Below are 21196 nucleotides of genomic sequence, written 5' to 3'. Positions count from 1 at the left end.
TGGTTTAAGCCACTTGATTAAGTCACCTAGCTCAGAAGAAACAGGACTGGAATCCAGGATTCATGTGCTTGCTCTTAAAGTGCTCCATCCCTCTAGAGGTAGGTTAATTACCATTTCCTTAACCTTGAACATTTTCTATCTCTTTTCCACAGGTTTTCCACCAAGTACTGGATGTCTCAGACATGCACAGTCTGTGGGAAAGGGATGCTTTTTGGCCTCAAGTGTAAAAACTGCAAGTAAGTGATGGTGCCTTGGAGTGACTTTTTGCAGCACCCGATGTCACCTAGAACCATGCAGGGCACTGAAATTGTTTTTGGGAGTTTGATTTCTTCACTCTTGGGAGAGTTGTTTCCTTTGTTTTTCAGAAATAGATTGGAAATGTACCTCTATGTTTGGGTAGGGGGTCAAGGAAGAGCAATTCTGAGTAAGAACCAGAGCTGATAGAAGATGCTGAGAACTCAGCACAGAGTACTTCTCATTTTCATAGCATCCAAGGCCAGGGGTTGGCAAACTCATTCTCTAGTTGACCAGATAGTAAATATTTTAGGCTTCGCAGACCAGAAGCAGCCATAAATAATAAACAGTATGTTTCTCACCAGAAACATACTGGTAAGACCAGCTCCCAATTAATGTGGGTTTAAGATCTTTCAAAGTGATCAAGTGGTCGGTGAAAAAGAGAGAGACAAAAAAGTTTCCTTTAAAGCTGGGCCCGGGGGAGACACCACGTAAAGCCACTCGGTGGATGTCTGACATTCCTCTGAAAATCTCAGTTTTTCATTGTGCTCTTTCAATAGGGAGGGGGAGCAAGGTTATGCAAAGTTTCAGTAACAATTATACAAAAAGAATACATTTGCAAAAGCTGGTGCACAAAAATCACAATGTGGTATTATAAAAGCAGAACAATGTGAAGATAACTTTCTGTGTCTCAGCATAGAAATCATACACCTTAGCAACACTGTAAGTTAAACATAAACTTATGATTATCAGCAAGAACATATTGGGCTCACAGCTACAGAGGGAAGAGGATCTGACACAGGACAACCAGCCTGACCACAAAAACTGCAAGAGGAGGGGGCCTTCACGCAGGCCTGGAGGAGCAGGGGGAGAAGAAAGACTTTTGCATCCTTATCTCCACCACAGAGACAGACGCCTCTCATGCATCCGTTTATAGGATCTCCATAAGGGTCGCATTCCCTTTCCAGGGCCCCAATCAATATGCCTTTCCTGGGAGAGGAATCCAGGTAATAAGCCTCTCCATCATATGTTGGTTTATAGGCTCTCTGCAACAAAGAAGCCCATTACGCGCTGTCATCTTTCTCCGGCACTCAAGCTACGTGGTTAGTCCCTTTCACAGAGTTCCTGTTTTTACCAGAACAGTTCAGCAGAGCCAGAGTTACAAGTTGCAGCTCAGCAGAGCCAGAGTTACAAGTTGCAGCTCAGCAGAGCCTAAGTTAAAGTTTCATCTCAGCATTTCACATTGTCCTTCATTTTTCTCAAATATAATCGATACAGTAAGTAACAAGCATCACAAAGCAAATAACTCATTTCAGGGAAACAAAATTCTAAGAGAATTTACAGGTTAAAAATCAAGAACAATTTTTTCTTGTTATTTCAGATGGCTTGGGTTTTGCCAATTCTTCCAGAAGCCTGGGGTTGCTCAGTCACCACAGAGGGGTCCAGAGTATTTCCAGCAGAAACAGTGTTGACAACTTCATTTACTTCAATAAAACTTTATTTGCAAAAACAGACGGCCAGCTGGCTGTGGCCCTCAGCTATAATTTGCTGATCCCTGAGTTTGAATTTGCATAGTTGTTCTCCCTCTCTCTTCTTTTTTTTTCTTTGAGATGGAGTCTCACTCTGTCACCCAGAATGGAGTCCAGTGGTGTGATGTCAGCTCACTGCAACCTCCACCTCCCAGGTTCAAGTGATTCTCCTGCCTCAGCCTCCTGAGTAGCTGGAATTACAGATGTGTGCCACCAGGCCAGCTAATTTTTTTTTTTGTAATTTTAATAGAGACAGGGTTATACCATGTTGGCCAGGCTGGCCTCGAACTCCTAACCTCAAGTGATTCTCCCCCTCAGGTTCCCAAAGTGCTGCGATTGTAGGTGTGAGCCACTGTGCCAGGCTCCCAGGTCCTTTTCTCCTTATTCTTTCTCCTCATGGTACCTTTTTGAACCAGTGTTGTAATTCTCCCCATTTTACGGATGTGAAAGCTGAATCTAGCAAGGAAAAGTCACTGTGAAGAAGTGACGGTCAGGACCTGAACCCAGATCCCTAACTCCTTTTCCCTCACTTTCTGTGGTATCATGTTGGTCTTGAGTTTTGATGAGAAGTCTAGATCACCCAAGCTCCACCTCTCCCAGCTTCCTTTCTCTTCCACACCCCCATTCCACGTCATGGCTTGCAACAGGTAGGGAGGAAGGAAAAACTGAAACACCAGATGTGGACTCTGGAATCAGACTAGCTGGTTCAAATCCGGACTCTGCCCCTTGGCAGCTGCGTGACTTTGGGCAAGTCACTTCCCATTTCTGTCCCTAGTATTTTCCTCTGTGTGAAAGGAATAATAATTAATATATTCGGCTGCGTCCCCACTCAAATCTCATCTTGAATTGTAGCTCCCACAATTCTGACATGTTATGGAAGGGAGATAATTGAATCACAAGGGCAGTTTCCTCCATACTGTCCTTGTGGTAGTGAATAAGTGTCACAGGAGCTGATGGTTTTATGAGGGCAGACCCCTTTTGCTTGGTTCTCTCATTCTCTCTTCCCACCACCATGTAAGAAGCGCCTTTTGCCTTCCACCATGATTGTGAGGCCTCCCCAGCCACGTGGAACTGAGTCCATTAAACGTCTTTTTTCTTTATAAATTACCCATTCATGGGTATGTCTTTATCAGCAGCATAAAAAAAAAAAACTGATACAAAATCATGCCTGCCTTGGGTGGCAGTGAGCATTTGATAAATCAGCACACTGAGGACACAGCACAGTGCCTGGCCCAATCCAGTCCTTTGTAAGAAATTGCAATGCCTTGCTCTCTGGCCTCAATCTCTCCCTCTCCCTCTCCCTCTCTCTCTCTCTCCTTCTGTAAACACGTATTACTTACCCCTTCAGGTACAATACTATAAAATAGTCAGTAACATTCAACTTTATGTAATAGTTATAAATGAATGTGCATCTGTTTGCTTTACAGAAGTCACTTAGTTTAACAAATTCTGAGAATTCCTCTTTCTGCTCTAGGCTTGTTCTTTCTTATCTAGTCCAGGCAGAGACCTCTCACTTGGGCCCTTTCAGGCCTCCTCACATCCCTGCCTCAAGATAGAAGTGAAATAGTGGCAGGGGTAAGTTCTCACTCTCCCCACTCTGCCCCACCCCTGTCTCTACCCTCCACCTGGCAGTCTCACCTGAGTAATGAAGGTAAGGTTGAGCTTCCTTCCCTCCTGGAGTTGTGGGGAGCCATAAGCCCCATGGTATAAGGGCAAGCACAGGCCAGATGCAGAGTCTCATGCGTATAATCTCAGCACTTTGGGAGGCTGAGGCAGAAGGATCACTTGAGCCTAAGAGTTTGAGAACAGCTCTGGCAACATAGTTAGACCCCCATGTCTACAAAAATAAAAATAAAAACAAAAAATTAGCCAGGCATGATGGTACATGCCTGTTGTCCTAGCCACTCTGAAGGCTGGGGCAGGAAGATTGCTTGAGGCCAGGAGTTCAAGACCAGCCTGGATAGCAGAACTAGACCCTGTCTCTACAAAATAAGATAAAAAATTAGCCAGGAGTGATGGCACATATTTGTGGTCCTGGCTACTTGGGAGGCTGGGGCAGGAGGATCACTTGAGCCCAGGAGCTTGAGGCTGCAATGAGCTACTATTGCACCACTGTACTCCGGCCTAGGTGACAGAGCAAGACCCTGTCTCAAAAAAAAAAAAACAAATTTTTTTTTAAGGGGAAGTAGGGGCAGTAATTACCAAGCATTAGTACTTCCAGGCCACCTTCCTTGCCTTGGTCCTCTGTGAATCCAGGCTCTCAGGTGTTCTTTCTGATGACCAAAGTCACAAGGCCAGGCCTTTAGGTCTGGCCCCCAGACTGCCCGATTTTCTCCATACACCAGCAGCTCTGATGGTATCTCATCTGTATCTAGTCCCACCACGTTCCGTGGGGGTAATGGCAACTTTTACATCCTCACACCTGCCGTGTGGAGGCTTTGAAGTCAGGTAATTAGGGGACGGGGATGCAGCTGGGGTAGCATGGCTGAACACTTCCCAAGCCATTTTAATTTTCAGCCCTAGAGGCAGAACTCAGTGGTAGGCTTTGCTAGTGCTCCCTGTTCTAAAAGTCATGAGCAAAGCCTTAGGCCTTGCCAAGGGTTGGAAGAAGAGGTTGGGGGAGGAAGAGGGATGGGGCAGGGGGCAGGCTGCAAAAACACAGACTTTGGGAAGCAGTCAGAACTGAGTTTGGGTCTCAGCTCCATTACCAAACTCTTAGATGAGCTTAAGCAGAGGTGTGCCATCATGGGCTTAGTGTCTCTCTGTCTCTCTACAATGCAAGTGTGACATTAGCACCCACCACAGGGCTGTTGGAAGGAGTCAGTGAAATGTCCATGCTCCAGATTGCAATGTTTTATCAGAGAACATTCCTCCCTATTCCATCTTGTGCAAAAATGACTAGAGGCAAAATTCAAAACCCAAAATTCAAAACATGAAGATCTGACATGCTTCAGGAGTTTTGACACAGTGCTTGCAGAATCTACAACAGAATCGAGAGCTCTCTCCAGTGCATAATTCTGAGCATGCATTGCAAATATCACTAGTTGAAGTTGAGACATATTCTACAAATAAATTCCTGCAGTTTTTGCATCAGTTATATTGAGGATAGAGGGTTATTTATGTGTGTTTTCAAAGATTGGCAGAATTTTGGATGCACTTATGAGCTGATAGAAGGGTTGGATAAGAGATAGAAATGGAAAATGTACAAACCCACCTGTCAAGGAGTTTAGAGGAGACACACCTATGGAAATCGAATGTCAATAAAATGGAAGTGTACACATAAAGAGCAGTGACAGGTGACATTTCAGAGAGGTGACACCAAGGATGGGGAGGCAGCTTCTCATAGAAAATGAGCAGAACCATTTGTTCACTTACTCAGCTAATATTTATTGAGCACCTGCTATGGACTGTGCACTGTTCTAGGCACTGGGGAAGCAACAGTGAATAAAAGAGGCAAAATCTCTTTCCTAGTTTCTATGCAGGGGCATGGGCAGGAGTCGGGCAGACAGTAAACAAAGCAAATTAGTAAATTAGGTCATATGTTAAGATGATCCAAAATACTAAGAGACAGACAAAGCAGAGAAGGGCCAGGATGGGGGCTGCAATTGTCAATTAAAATGGTCAGGGATAGTCTTATACCTGAATGAGAACTTTGCAAAAACAGGAGTGTGTGATCCGGGTCATTTCCTATCCTCCGAAACCTGGATTTGAACCTTTCTTGGAGGGATTTTTTTTTTTTTTAATCCAGGGCAAATCCAGTTCTCTTACTGCCAGAAGCTCCCTGGGTGACAGGGATTGGATTGGCCTCATGCTATTCTACACATGATCCCTGGGGACCAGCACTGTCAGTGTCACCTGACACCTGGCTAGAAATTCACATTCTCGGGGCCCACACCAGACCTGCTAAATCGGAATTTGCATCGTAAGATGGTCCTTGACATGGTTTGGCTGTGTCGACACCCAAATCTCATCTTGAATTGTAGCTCCCGTAATTCCCACATGTTGTGGGAGGGACCTGGCAGGAGGTAATTGAATCATGGGGGCCGTTTCCCTCATACTGTTCCCGTGGTAGTCTGAAGAGATGTCATGGTTTTATAGGGGGAACTGCTTTTTCTTGATTCTCATTCTCTCTTACCGCTACCCTTTGCCTTCCATCATGATTGTGAGGCCTCCCCAGCCACGTGGAGCTGGGAGTCCATTCAGCCTCTTTTTCTTTGTAAATTACCCAGTCTTAGTATGTCTTTATCAGCGTCATGGAAACAAGATAATACATTCCTGCTGGTTCTTTTGCACACTAACATTTGAGAAACACTTCTCTGGGTGATATCCAAATTTCTTTCCTGAGCTACTTTTCATTTTCTAGATGATGATTCTTAAACTTGAGTGTGCACAGGAATCCACTGGAGGGTTTACTTAAAAAGCAGCTTTCTGGGCTTCACTCCTAGAATCTCAGGTTCAATACCTACGGGGAAGACTTCTAAAATGTGCACTTCTAACAAGTTCCCAGGCCACACTGAGGCTGCTGGTCCTCGGACCCCAGTTTGTGAACCACTGCTCTACATTAGAGGTAGTAGTTTAAAAAACAAAATTGAACTTTATATTTCATAATGCAAGATGTTTGTGTAAGTATAGACAGCCTTTGCTGATGATTTTTCAGGCTCTTCTGTTCTTACACGCCTTAGCTGCACTCTATAGATAGGAATCTTTTTCATCATCATCTCCCCAGCAAATTCAACCAGTAAATACTGGTGTGATGAGCCTAAAAGATAACATGTCATTAGGAGCCAGCCACGGTGGCTCACACCTGTAATTCCAGCACTTTGGGAGGCTGAAGCAGGCAGATAGTTTGAGGTCAGGAGTTCAAGACCAGCCTGGGTAACATGATGAAACCCTGTCTTCACTAAAAATACAAAAAAAATTAGCTGAGTTTGGTGGTGTGTGCCTATAATCCCAGCTACTCGGGAGGCTGAAGCAGGAGAATCGCCTGAACCCAGTACGTGGAGGTTGCAGTGAGTCGAGATCGTACCACTGCACTCCAGTCTGGGTGACAGAGTGAGACTCTAGCTCAAAAAAAAAAAAAAAAGAAAGAAAGAAAGAAAAAAAAAGAAAGAAAGAAAGAAAGGAAAAGGAAAAAGATAACGTGTGATTAGGAACACAGGCTGTAGGTCAGATGTGCCTATATTTGAACTCTGACTCTGCTGCCAACTGGTTGTGTGGCCCCGTGGAGTCTTAGTTTCTTTGTAGAATGGGGATAATAATATCCGTCTTACTAGATTGCTTAACAGCAAAAAGTAAGGTAATTGTTCAATGACATGTCCATCCTAGTATGCAGTCCATTAGGTGTTTAATTAATGTGAGCTAATGCTGTTACTAATAACTTTATGAATTACCTATGGGGTCCCCCTTCACCCGGGAAGCCAGAAACATCTCCTTCATGTCTAACCCCCTTTCCTCCTGCTCCGATTCAATGCCCACTTCCTCTGGAATTATCATTAGCTGTCTTGTTGGCATTCTGAATAGAGAGATTAATGAACTAATAGGAAATTAAGACTCAGAAAGCAATTTGCAGTTATCTAAATTGAGGCGTTTTCATCTAATAGGTTCATGAGAGCGGAATGGAGTTTAGCTGTAAGTGTAGAATGTCAGCACAATTCACATATTGTCTGATAACTGGATTCAGCTGGCAGAAGTTTGCTTTTGCAGTAAGATGCTGATGGATTTCCCAGCCTTCAATCATGTGTTATCTGCATTCTTCCCCCTTTTCAGGGTCCTTCCGCAGGCTTCTGCACAGTAAGATCTGGTTCCTTGGAAACCTCTCTACCCCATCTGCATTTCTTGCAGGAAAATAAATGCACAACAGCAATTTGGGTGACATCTGCTCCAGAAAATGAGAGTTTGAATGAAGGTGTTTTTATTTCATTTTATTTTATTTTTTCCTGCATGGGCCAGAGTGTGAAAGAGAGAGGAACATCTTCCAAAACCACCAGTAGAGAAGTAGCATTTTAACTGTCTCCTATGCTTGTTTTAGCTACCCATTTTCTCTTCTCAGATTATGTTTTGGTTCTGGTTAGTTCAGCCTTCTCTGAGCATGTGGTGATTCTTTGCTGCCGCTAGGAGTATGAGAGTGAAAAAGACCCACTTGTCCTCGAGATGCTCACGGTCACTGTCAGTTCTCAAAGAAGGCATGCCCTGGCCCCACCTGTCTCGGGATCAAGGTGCAAGCTTAACATTGCAGCTTCCTGAGCCAGACTCTGAGCATAAGGCCTAGAAATGTCCATTTAATTAAACCTCCCAGATAATTGATACTTGTACCTAAGCATAAAAGTGATGTGGTGCCACATCAAGGTCAGGTGGCTACATTAATGCATGTCAGGGTACTCTGCTAAAGGACCTTGAGGCTAAGTCTTGAAGGAGGAGTTAGCCAGGTGAAGCAGAGGTCAGGGTGCTGTGGGCCAAGGAAACAGCCTGAGCAAAGGCTTGGGCTTGGACGTTAAAGACCTTGAGCTTATTTTGCAATTGTTTGTACCAGGCAGGGACTTGTGGGGAGTGGATATAGATTCTGCTTTCCAGTCGCAGGACTGAGCCCAGCTTGGGTGGGCCAGTTATTGCCATGAATCATGCTGCTGCTCCCTGAGGCTCCAGGCAGGGCTCGGATCGGGGTGGGAGGCATTGCTCAGTGCCCATCCAGACCCACTCCTGGAAAAGCAATCTTGGACTCAAGTCCTCATATCCTAAGAGTGGGTTGTTTACCAAGGATAGGGCCATGGGGAGGAGCATGATGGTGTCAAGATCACCCTTTCTGTGGGTGGCAGAGTGAGGAACACACGCCAGGAGTTGTGACATTCTCTGAGTCACCTGCTCTCAGGGCCTTAGATTCGAAGGACCTGATCAATTCAGGGATTTTAGAGTACTTCATCGATGCTTAAGGCTCATTCTTCTCTAGGCCCAAGAAGCACTCATTCCTCTGCTTGGAAGACAGGATGGTATTATAAACTCAGTGGCCGATGACCACAGTCTTACCTCACCCACTTCTGTCTTGTGTTCTGATCAGATTTCCGAAGACCTCTTTGACCAGCCACTGCTACAGATGCTGCAGTACATAGCTCGTACCTTGCAGCTGCCTCACCAGGTACCTGGGACTCAGCCCCTTTCTCTTCCCCGGGTGATTTAGAGCCAGTGACTACATTTTTCAGGGGTACAAAATCTCAGCCTCCTTACCTTGAGACAAATAGATTGTATGGTACAGTTTTTCCTGCAGAGCTTCCCATGGGATAAGGCTGAGACTGGATTCATCTGAAACCACATCCATGCCTGGCTTCATCCTACTCCCAACCTTGTTTCCACTGTGATGGAATAGGTTGCTTGCTTCCTTCCTTCCTTCCTTCCTTCCTTCCTTCCTTCCTTCCTTCCTTCCTTCCTTCCTTCCTTCCTTCCTTTTCCTTTTCCTTTCTTTTCTTCTCTTCTCCTCTCCTCTCTTTCCTTTCCTTTATTCTTTTCCCTCTCCTCTCCTCTTTTCTTTTCTATTTTCCTTCCTTTTCTTTGAAAGTGTCTCTCTCTGTTGCCCAGGATGGAGTGTAGTGGCACAATCTCAGCTCACTGCAATCTTGATCACCTGGTTCAAGCAATTCTTCTGCCTCAGCTTCTTGAGTAGCTGGGATTACAGGTACCTGCCACCATGCCTGGCTAATTTTTGTATTTTTAGTAGAGATGGGGTTTCGCCATGTTGATCAGGCTGGTTTCAAACTCCTGGCCTCAAGTGATCCACCTGCTTTGGCTTCCCAAAGTGCTGGGATTACAGCTGTGAGCCACTGCACCCAGCTGGAGTAGGATTCTTCTGAGTGCACTCCCTCAATAAATCACTTGCAAGAATATTCATTTCAGGATCTGCTTCTACAGAACTCAACTTATGTCAGTGAAACAACAGCAGGGATACAGACTGCAGCAGAGAGAGCTGAGTTCAGTCCTGGCCCTGCCATTCCCTCACTGTGATTCCAGGAGGGTTTCTAAACCTCTCTGATGTACAGTGAGGCTAACACATTCATTCATTCATTCCATGTGGTGAGATGTGTTCATGCCCCAATAATAATGACTTGAGGATTCTTCCAAATTAGAATGTTTAAGTACTTTGTTCAGCATTTTTTTAGTTGCAAAATCCGACTTTCTATGAATGCAAAGTATAAAAAGAAACAGACCCAGTAAATCACTTCCATGGGTTGAAGCAACATCGAAGTTCTGGAAAATTTTAGCACATTTTCGCCTTTTCTGTAGTTCTTGTTCTCTGCTTTTCTTTCAGAATTTTCTGAATCAGCCAACTTCTTAGAAGACACGTTATAGGGTTTATTTCCGTCTTTCTCAACCTAGGCAGTATTGGCATTTGGGGCCAGATAATTCTTGGTTGTGGGGGCTGTCCTGTCATTGGAAGATGTTTAACACCATCTACAGCTTCTACCCACTAGATGCCAGTAGCACCCCTTCCCCACTCCCAGTTGTGACCATCAAAAACGTCTACAGACGTTGCCAAATGTCCCCTGGGGGTCAAAACTGCCCCCAGTAGAGAGCTACTGGTTTATATAATAAATCACTCATTTCCAAGCCGTGAGACTATGAGGTTCATTATTCAGTTTTAGAATGTCAGCTTTCAGTTGCTTGACCTGTGCTTGGACTCATTACTGAAATATTCGACTAATAGGGTGGTGAATCCTTGTATATATTTCAGGTTATAGGGTGAATGACAGGGTCATCCACTCTATAATTATAGGGTGATAGGATTGTTACAATCCCCATTATATTAGGGGCTGATTAGCCATCCCAGTTTGTCTGGGACTTTCTGAAGTTTAGCACTAAAAGTCCCAAGCCCCTGGTAACCCTTTGGTCAGGCCTAGGTTGGTCACCTTACAATAGAGGTAGGTCTTTACTAGCTAAAAACATTTTCGGTGTTCCAGTTGGAGTCACTGCCCACTTCTGTAGGAGTGAGACCTATGATCATTCCCCTAGTAAGGTAGCACATGGTGTTTGGAAGCCTGAGTTAACCAGTGCAAGATTTCCAGTATATTTCAGTGGTGTTTCCATGCCCTTTATACGAGTCCTCTTTTGTCTTGCCTGCAGTACCTGGCCAGACATGCTTGTACTTACTTGTTTTTATGTAAGAAGTCACTTTACTAATTTTTACTGAAATAAGCCTTGCACTCCCCTGTTGAGTTTTGCTGTGTTATTGGATCTTTTCACTTGGATTTGTACCCATCAAAATCCAAGTGAAAATATCCAATAGCACAGCAAAACCAAACACATCTTAGGTTTCCCTCTTGCTCTGTACATTTTTCTCTCCTATGTTCTTGCATCAAAATATGTTTTACCTAAAAACGTCCTATTTTTTGCAAAATGCCTGCAGCCACAGGTGACGAGAAGATAAAAGTGTAAAGTAAGCCATGGTGGTTTCAGCCGTCAGTTGCACTAATTTGCTCAGACCTTTAAGAAATGGGGAAATGATGAGTGCTGATGTTGCAGCTGCTGCAAAGTTCCTGGAAGCTTTAGGGGTTTGTACAACAGGCAGGATATTGGCAGGATATAATTATGAGCGTGTATTTCAGAGATCACCAGCTTGAATCTTGAACTTACTTTTCTATTAATAGAAACACTTCAGTTTTTGCAATAATTATAATGGGAGTTAATCATCCCATATATGAGTTTTTACCTACGATAAGCAAAAATTTAGGTCTAATTATAGTTGTATGTGAGTGATGCTTATAATTCTGCTGGGGGCTGAGGTGGGATTAGATGTGATAATGATGATGATAATGATAATGATGATGATGCGATCATATGTTGGGGGCTCACCCAGGTGCCAGACGTTTCGCTAAACACTTTACATGTATGATCTCATTTCATCCTTGCCACAACTATGGAAAGTGGGTAGGGTCTATTATTACCCCTATTTTATAGATGAGGAATCAGAGGCTTTCAGAAGTAAATGGCTGACTCAATGTGTCACAGTGAATGAATCTGTTACTCAAACCCACTGATCTTTCTGATTCAAGATCCCAGACATTTAACCAATTTACATGGGCAAAGGGCTGGTTACCCAGTAGACCGGCAACAAATGCTACATGTCACTCTGCTTGTCCTGGAAGTAAACAAGCAGAACAGAATATAAGAATCTGTCTCAATCCCAACCTGGACCAAAGCTTTTCCTCATCACTTCCCCAGCCTGCCACACATTCCCATCATCCTTTCTTGAATTGAAAGATGACAAATGGATCTTTGTGTTCTCATGAAACACATCTGGGTTCGGAGAGCCAAGAAGACTCTACAGTCACTTTCTCCTTTTTCAGGGAAGGTGAGGGAAAGGAGAGGAGGGAGGGGACCTTGAGTAAGTGATGAATTAACAGCTTCCCTTACAGTGTCCTCTTATGGAGAGAACAGTGCTGGGGAGTTCCTGGTGATTTTTCACGATGTCCCTAGAGCCCGAGGTCTGATTTATACGTCAGTACTCCCTACTGCCCTTTGCTCATTTGTACTGTGGTTGGCTGTAGGCTGAAGAGCTGGACCACACAGAGTTGTTAGCAGTGAGGGAAAGGGTGTTTTGATATCCTGCACTTGGAGCATTTCTAGAAGCATTGGCTCAAATGAGAGATGACAGGGGAACTCAACGAGACCAAAATCCCCAGTGGGGGTATGCAATGAACCAAGCCCTCCTGCAAAGAGGGCAAGGATTTGGTTTCCTGACTTTTTTTGTGTGTGAGAAGCCTTCAGGAGCACTTAATTCAGTGACCTGGAAAAAGAAAAGCAGGTACAGAGAGTAGGGAAGATAATGAGATGGAAACTTTGCTGTCCTTTAATTGCAAGTTTCTGCTGCCAGAGGGGGGTCTTTCCAAAATGCTCAGCCAGCATTCCCCTCCCTGTTTAAATTTCTTCATGAGTCCCCCCTTGCTCTTGGTGAAAACCAACTTCATGATGAGACCCTGCGTCATGTTTACTTACTCCTCGGCCCCCTCTCATCTCTCCCCTCTTCATGCCCAGAGCTCTGGCTTCCCTGAGCCACCAATCCTTATGGCAGGCCATGTGCCCACCCATTGACATGTCTTTGCACCCCATTGCTACTGCCTGGGTCTTTCTCGCATACCTCTGCTGGTTCTCATTTATCAGTCAAGCTCAGCTCGGTCACCACTTTCCTGACTCCCCTCAAATCAGAGGCCTTCAGAAGTAAATGGCTGACTCGAAGTTTCTCTGTGGGTGGATCTGTTACTCAAACCCACTGATCTCTCTGATTCAAGATCCCAGACTTCTAACCACTTTATATGGGCAAAGGGCTGGCTACCCAGTAGACCAGCAACAAATGCTACATGTCTACCCTCTTCTGTCATGTCACGGAAGTGCCATTGTCTACCCTTTTCTGTCACACCATATTACATACTACCCTGTTTTGTCTATTTACCTGCCTGTCTTCCTGACCAGACTTTAAATTCTTTGAAGGCAGGCCCGTCTCGTTTCTAAAGTGCTCACTGTTTAAACATCTAGGGCCAGCACATGCTTGGAACATGGTAGATGCTCAGTAAATATTTGTTGCTTAAATGAATCTCAGTAGGGACCTCTGGAGAGAGAGTGTTCTTGCCAATACAAGGCCCCCTAAATCTGGTTCAAATCCAGGTGGGCTCATTTCTAAGAGGCAATCTGGGGGCAGTAGGATGAATAGAAAGATGTTCATGCTTGAAGCCACAAGAGATGGGTTTACATTCTTGGACAGGAAATTTCTTTATACTATAAGATAACGTATAAGATCTATAGATCTTATACTAGACTATAAGATCTTTAAAGAAAGAATTCTTGTCTTGTTTAATTATTACACCCCCAGTGCCTAGCAGAGCCCTTGACACAGAGGAGGAACACGGTGTTTTCTTGTGGGCATGCATGGACGATTATCTCAACTCTGCCCATAACTATCTGGATAACCGAGCTTGTTACCAGACCCTAGTCTTCTTGACTTGAAAATGGGTGTACCAGGAATACTATGCAGCCATAAAAACGAATGAGATCATGTCCTTTGCAGGAACATGGATGAAGCTGGAGGCCATCATCCTTAGCAAACTAACATAGCAACAGAAAGCCAAATACCACAGGTCCTCACTTAGAAGTGGGAACTAAAGGATGAGAACACATGGACAGAAAGGGGGATGGTATGGGTGTAGTGCCTCACTGCCTGTAACCCCAGCACTTTGGGAGGCCAAGGCAGGTGGATCACTTGAGGTTAGGAGTTTGAGACCAGCCTGGCCAACATAGTGAAACCCTGTCTCTACAAAAAATACCAAAATTAGCCAGGCATGATGGCGTACGCCTGTAATCCCAGCTACTCGGGAGACTGAGGCAGGAGAGTCACTTGAACTGGGAGGTGGAGGTTGCAGTGAGCCGAAATCATACCACCCTACTTCAGCCTGGGGACAACAGACACTGGGACAACAGACACTTGAGTGGGGACGGTGGGAGGAGGAAGAGGTTGTAAAAACAAAATAGTAATAATGACTGGGCACTAGCCTTAGTACTTGGGTGATGAAATAATGTGTACAACAAACCCCCATGATGCGACATGAGTTTACCTATATAACAAACCTGCACATGCCCCCTGAACCTAAAATAAAAGTTAAAAAGCAAAAGAAAATACTGGGGAAAGAGAGAGCAGTTTAAAGGGTCTTAAACTTCAAGTCTTAAACTTGATTGCAGGTTTTAAACTTGAATTGAGGTTTTAAAACCATGCACATAGAAGACTTAGAATTCATATCACATGATCACACATGATTCCCAGGGGGGCACATCTATGAGGATTTTTCAATTCTGTTTTCTGAAGAATGAGTGACCAAAATAAATGTATTAGATCTGCAGTGAGAATAAACAAACAGATAAGTTCTCTCAAACAGAAGCTAATAAGGGTTAAAATATGTGTAAAACATTTCACACAGTTTATCTCACATGGTAAAGGGAAATAATTGTTATTCCTATTCTCGTCAATATTGTGATTCCATAGCCATATGTAAATTGATATTCACTATTAACAAAAGTAAGCCAGCGAAAGCTAGATGTCCAGTACTTTTAATCTATTACATGGGTGTAACATTATCCAGCTCTTAAGAGATTGTTGTTCAGGGAAACGGGTTGTGTAATTTAGCGCCGTGCTCAAAGTTTGTGCTTGTTTAATGTTGCCTCAATTGGATATCAGGAGCCAGGTTTTAAAAATGTTCCATTTGCACTCTGGAAGGAAAACTGGGCCCTACTCAGATGGATTATTCTAAAGTTAGCTAGTATGGAACAAGAAAAAGTAGGAGAAATGAGAGATCAAAAGTGATCAGAGCAAATTTTCATCCATTGGTTGGAATCGCCCAATGAGCAGTGAGAAATTGACGCGACAGTCTTCCCTAGTAGGGGTCTTGCCTGTGTCTCCTGTGAACGTCAGCGTTCTGATTCCAGCTCCGTGCCAGGCTCTAGGCTTGTGTCTGCTTCACAGGGGGCCATGACAGATCTATCAAGAAAACAGCAGAGCTGCTCGTGAAAGAGACCATTTGTCCCCTGCAGTTCCTGGAGTAAGATCCATGGAGATCCAGTTTGCTTCTGGCCAAATCCTTGCCCCGAGCCCCACATTAGGAAGAAGGGCAGGAAGAAAGAAGGAAATGCAGACTGGGCAATATTGCATTTCACAAACTAACAGGGATGTGATTTATTTTTTTATTTTTATTATTTTTTAAAAATTTTCTTATTTTTTATTGCGTTTTAGGTTTTGGGGTACATGTGCAGAATATGAAAGATAGTTGCATAGGTACACACATGGCAGTGGGGATGTGATTTATAAGAAATAGAAACGACCTTTCAAAAACGTTTTGATGGGGATAGAATGTTTCTAAATTCACAGTGTTTGACACATTTCCCCTTCTGCCCATTCTTCTTTTTCTTTCCTCCTCTTTCCCTCCATCTCTCTGATACTTACCCACGAGGTAATAAGCACCAGGTGCCTTTCAATGAAGGGGGAAAGGAAAGGAAAGGTAGAACATGAGGAAGACCTAGATTCTGCCCTCCACATAAATTCACATATTTCATTTTCAGACAGAGATAATGTCTCATTTAGACAGCAGCTCCCTTGGGGGACTGAGATGTTCCTTGTAAGCAACTTTTCCCAATAACTGAAGCTTATCCTATTAAGCCTTGGAAGTTAAAAGAAAAAAAAATTAACTATTTGCAGTGAAAGTTTTAAATAAATCCTTTCCAAGTTTGCAGGTTCTATGAGGGTGGCAGGGCATTCCCTGTGTGCGCTCAGAGTGGGTTTATCCCTGCCTGCTAATGCATTGACCTATTCGGTGCCTATGTGGCACTTCTCAGACATTCTTTCATTAGATGCTCTCTTGCCCTGCCAGGAAGGGCAGACCTGTGATTCAGGCTCAGGTCAGCTTAATTCCAAAGGGTAAACTTTTGACCGCTTCTGGAACCATATAGGACCTTCCTTGGTGCCTGGGAATCCTTCAGAGCCACCATCTTGAAACATGGGGCTCCTCCAGGCCCACATCTGGTGTGGAGGTTTGCCATCTTTCACATTGTTGGGGGCAGTCTGCTGTGTCTACCTCACCTCTTCCCTTCCCTCTTGGGGAATGGAGCATCTGGAGAACCAAATTCATTCAGGATTGACAGCTAGAGATGCACAAGGAGCCAAGGGGCAGAAGGCTTGGTTTTGGTGTGAGAGCTGTGGGGAAGGCCACGTGGGTGTTCTGAATTTCTTTTAATAATCCAGGTGTTTTAATTGGGCTTCCCTGTTTCTACAGACCCAGAGATGAAGATGTGAGGGCAAGTAGTTTATTGAGAGGTGATCCCAGGCCACACCAATAGAGGAGTAGGGAAGTGAGGCAGAGGGTTAAGGCAGCGGTAATGGGTGTATCAAAGAGCAGGTTACAACTTGGGGGGATTGGGATACAATCTAAAATAAGTATACCTCTGGGTCATGCCACCCATGAAAGAGGGGGCTGGAATATCCATCAACCAATGCCCACCCATAGTTGGTAGAAGTCTCCAAATGTTCCAGCCAGCCCATATTTCCAGCCAAAGAGAGTCCTCCAGCAGAGGATCTTAGGGGCTTGCTGTAGAAAGCTGCTGCACAAACTAGCAATAATTACGGTAACTACTGTAATAAAAAGAACAGCACCTGCCACTTTTTTTTTTTTTTTTTTTTCCTGTCACCCAGGCTGGAGTGCAGTGGCGTGGTCTTGGCTCACTATAACCTCTACCTCCCAGGTTCAAGCAATTCTCCTGAGTAGCTGGGACTACAGGTGCCTGTCACCACGTCCAGCTAATTTTGTATTTTTAGTAGGGACAGGTTTTACCATGTTAGTCAGGATGGTCTCAATCTCCTGACCTCGTAATCTACCCGCCTCAGCCTTCCAAAATGCTGGGATTATAACCGTGAGCTACCGAGCCGGCTGCTTCTTGAGTTCCTTCTGTGTGCCAGGTATTTGTCCTGGGCACCTTACTTGCATTATATCATTAGTCCTCACTGCAACCCAGAGAGGTACTATGATGGTCCCCACTTTACAGATGGGGAAACTGAGGCTCTGAGTGGATCAGCAATTTGCCCAAGTTATCACAGCCAGGGAGTGGTGATGCCAGGATTTGAATCTCGGTTTGTTCTGTACACTTTCCCCATTTTCCTTTTGGAGGAGAACATTGTATTCTGGAATACTTAGGCTCCCATACATCTCTCATCTGGGAGGTAGAATGTGTTCCTCTCATACGGTAGTTCTCACGTTTCTTGTGCACTTGCTTAAAATTTGCATTCGCAACAGACACGTACTGAATCAGGACCTTGGAGGGTGAGGCCTGGGAATCCAGTTTTGAAGCAGGTGGTCTCCTGGTAAATTATATGCTAGTAGCTCTTTTTTCCATGGGTAGGGAAAAGGAAAAGCCACATTTTGGGAAAAGGGTGAACATTTCCAGCTGGAAAGACAGTTTCCGTTAAGTGTGACATAGTGTGCTTGCAAAGCCTTGCTGTGGTCTCTCTTCCCTCTCTCTCCAGAGTCTATGTAATTTTAGGGCTCGCCTAATCCTGCTGACTCTATTAGCAGATCCTGGATGTGCTGGCTCTCGTTCTTGACATCCGAACCTCCATGCAAGGGTTAAGTGCCTGGGCATGGGAGATATTTCTCTTGGGGTTTTCTGCATGAGCAAGGCTGTGTTTCCACTGCGAATGCTGCCCCCTGAAGCCCCTGGCTAGAAGGAACGGTGTTCTGTCTACCACTCTTGGGACAGAGGTCAAGGAGGGCTTTTCTATTACTGCAAGAGACAAGCAACAAGGGACTCTGGAGAGAAGCAATACCAAGGAGGAGAGCAGGAAACAGGCCAAGGTCGTGGGCAGCTTCACCTATCCTGTCTTCGGTTGGCAGTGGTCTACATGTTATATTAAATTGCATGCCCCTGATTCAAAGTCCTGCCCACGAGATAGAAACAGGGCTTCTTTACATGTGCAAGGCACTCTTCCAGCTGAGTTTATTTGAGAAGACTCATAGGTGGGAGTGTTAGAAAGGAAAAAATTTATTTCTTGAAGTTTCTGGGGAGGAGTTCAGCTATTCCAAGTGCAGAAACTTCTTGGTCCGACTCTCCTGTGACATCAGCAGATTTCTCCCAGCTCCGGGCTTCCCAACAGAAGTCTGACTGTGTCACGGTCCTCGGAAACCTCCAGTGGCTTCACAGCACCTGCAGAATCAAATGCAGGCCCTTGCCGTAGCTGTCGGGGCCCCCTGCCACCCTTCCTTCCTCATATCCCCACCATTTGTGTTGTTCTTATCACTTTAAAAGCCTCGAAGGCTGGGCGCAGTGGCTCGCGCCTATAATCCCAGCACTTTGGGAGGCCGAGGCAGGTAGATCACGAGGTCAAGAGATCGAGACCATCCTGGTCAACGAGGTGAAACCCCACCTCTACTAAAAATACAAAAAAATTAGCTGGGCATGGTGGTGCGCACCTGTAGTCCCAGCTACTCAGGAGGCTGAGGCAGGAGAATTGCTTGAACCCAGAAGGCAGAGGCTGTGGTGAGCCGAGATCGTGCCATTCACTCCAGTCTGGGTAACAACAGCGAAACTCCATCTTGGGGAAAAAAAAAAAAAGCCTCATCGACCTTTAACTTTTGACCCTTGAACTCACCACACTTGTTCTGGCCTCCAAACCTTTGTGCCAGAACTCAACCTCACCTACCCTTGACACCTACCCAAGGACCTCCCTCATACCCCATCATTCCCCAGAAATATTTTTTCATGACCGTATGATCCCTGCAATTATTTGATTTATCTACTTATGCATTTATCATTCCTCCCCAGAAACAGAGAGGCTGCATTTGCCTTGTTCATTGTGTATCTCCAGTACCTGGGGCACTCCAGGCCAAGCTAAGTGTTGAATGAATGAAAGGCTCATTTCACATTTAGCAGAGCTCTGCATAAGGGTTTTGAAGCATCATGAGCTTTCCCTTGGGGACTGGAATCTTTCCCATAAGTCTGAGAGTCTGAGAGTCTTAGAAAAGGCAAAGGCAAAGAAAGCCAGGTCACAGTAACTCAGGATTTGATTATCCTTGTGAAGTGAAGCAGCTGTAGTGGGAAGAGTCAGGTGATATCTTAGGCTTGTCTCAAAGAAGGGCATTTTGACTCTGGTTGTCATAGCTCCCGGGAACCTTCTGCTTTACCCACACCTACCCCAAGGTGCTAAAGCAAAAAGAGGACAAGTTGGGAGGATGTCTAGCATCATGGTTAAAAGTTGGGCTTGGAACGTCTGTCTCTTACTGGCCATTTGACCTTAGGTAAGTTATCCAAATTTGATGAGCCTGAGTTTCTCACTCTGTAAAATGGGACTAACAATAATTGCTCCTTCTTAGGGCTGTTACGAGGATGAAATGAACGATGTAAAGCACTCAGGATATTACCTGACACATCACACATGTTAGCTCTTGTTATTCGAAGCATTCTGCAGCCTTTACGACACTCACGATCTACGGCGCGTCTGAATGGTTTTCAACTGTCTTAGACTTTTCGGGCTGTGTCCTCTTTTCATAGATTCCAAAATGTCTAAGTCAACCTTCCCAGTCTAACTCAGACATCTGTCTAACACTCTGTCATGATTTTATCCATAATTACATATCAGCTCTACTATTTATTTTCTATTTATGGCCTTTTTAAACTTCAATTTATCGAAAGATGAAAATATATCTCATTATCATAAATGAAATCTCAACATCATTTGCCATTACTAGAAGGTGTGTTAGTCTGTTATGCATTGCTATAAAGGAATACCTAGGCTTGGTAATTTATAAAGAAAATAAGTTTCTTTGGCTCACGGTTCTGCAGGCTTTACAAGTATGGCACCAGCATCTTCTTGGCTTCTGGTAAGGCCTTGTAGAAGGAGAAGGGGGAGCAGGGGTGTCACATGGCGAGAGAGGGGGCAAGAGAGATAGAAGGAGGTTTCAGGCTCCTTTACACAATCAGATCTCAGGGTCTCTAACAGAGTGAGAACTTACTCGTTACCATAGGGAAGGCACCAAGCCATTTGTGAAAGATCCGCCCACCTGATTCAAACACCTTCCACTAGGTCCACTTCCAACATTGGAGGTCATGTTTCAACATGAGATTTGGAAGCGACAAATATTCAAACCATCTCGTAAGGCAACCTGGAAAAAATAAATTTTCAAATGGAAAAACTCATTGATAAAACTCCCTGTGGATACTGCTACCTGTTGAAATCTGGGACTGGAGATAGCATGTGTTAGAGACCTTCTCTCTGGTGCCATCAGATTGAAAGAGAATTGGAGAGGGGCTTACACCTCACCATGTGATTCAGCATTGTCTCCTACTGCCTATGTCCCTCCTTACTCCCCTTCTTCACTCTTGCTGGTCCCAGGTCTCACTTTTTCAGAGAGGAATTCAGAGCCCCATCAGATCTGTGAAATACCGAACAAGAGAAAATTGGGGGAAATGTGCACAGATATGCCAAAACAATCAGCTAGGCTGGTGGTTCTCATACCTAAGCATGCATCTGATTCACCTAGAGGGCTTGTTAAGACCCGGAGTGCTGCCTGCTGCAGCCTAGCCTTCAAGTACTGATTCCACAGGTCTGCCATGGGGCCCCAGAAAAGTTCCCAGGAGGTGCTTATGCTGCTGGTCTGAGGATGCTACTTTCAGAAACACTGAATTAGACAAATGGGAGAAATCAATGTCGAGTCTCTGCCTGCATATTTGAACCATTATTTTAAAGAGAACTATCAAATCAGGAAGACAGTAAGGGACAACTGTAAAGTTCCTACTTCTCAGTTTACTGATGTGTCTACTTTCATACTAAATCTCCAAGCAGCCTGAGGGCCACCATCTGGCAAAGATGTTGGCTGCTGGAAGTTCGGCACAAAATGGTAAGAGAATCCAAGGGGATATGAATGGGC

At 44.6% G+C, this 21196-nt stretch overlaps 1 protein-coding gene and 1 long non-coding RNA gene across 5 annotated transcripts in view; one reads left to right on the top strand and one right to left on the bottom strand.

Annotated features, from left to right (window-relative positions):
- Window positions 1-21196, top strand: part of KSR2 (kinase suppressor of ras 2) — a 525084-nt gene that overhangs the window by 396454 nt on the left and 107434 nt on the right. For all 3 annotated transcript variants that reach the window (XM_035257773.3, XM_035257771.3, XM_035257772.3), the window contains exon 7: window positions 153-236. In XM_035257773.3, coding sequence (XP_035113664.1) covers window positions 153-236 — 84 coding nt within the window. The remainder of the gene's footprint in view (window positions 1-152; window positions 237-21196) is intronic.
- The window catches only part of LOC118144359 (uncharacterized), a 31861-nt gene continuing 24253 nt past the window's right edge, over window positions 13589-21196 (bottom strand). Inside the window, exons 4-5 of one of the 2 annotated variants that reach the window (XR_004729123.3) lie at window positions 18743-20431; window positions 13589-18476 (exon numbers count right to left, since the gene is read on the bottom strand). This is a non-coding gene — a long non-coding RNA (uncharacterized LOC118144359). The remainder of the gene's footprint in view (window positions 18477-18742; window positions 20432-21196) is intronic. The other variant, XR_004729124.3, reaches the window with a different exon arrangement.

This window comes from Callithrix jacchus, chromosome 9 (assembly GCF_049354715.1).
Source record: "Callithrix jacchus isolate 240 chromosome 9, calJac240_pri, whole genome shotgun sequence".
Classification (NCBI taxonomy): Eukaryota; Metazoa; Chordata; class Mammalia; order Primates; family Cebidae; genus Callithrix; species Callithrix jacchus.
Note: the sequence above shows the minus strand (reverse complement) of the source record. Positions and strands in the feature narration are given on the sequence as shown.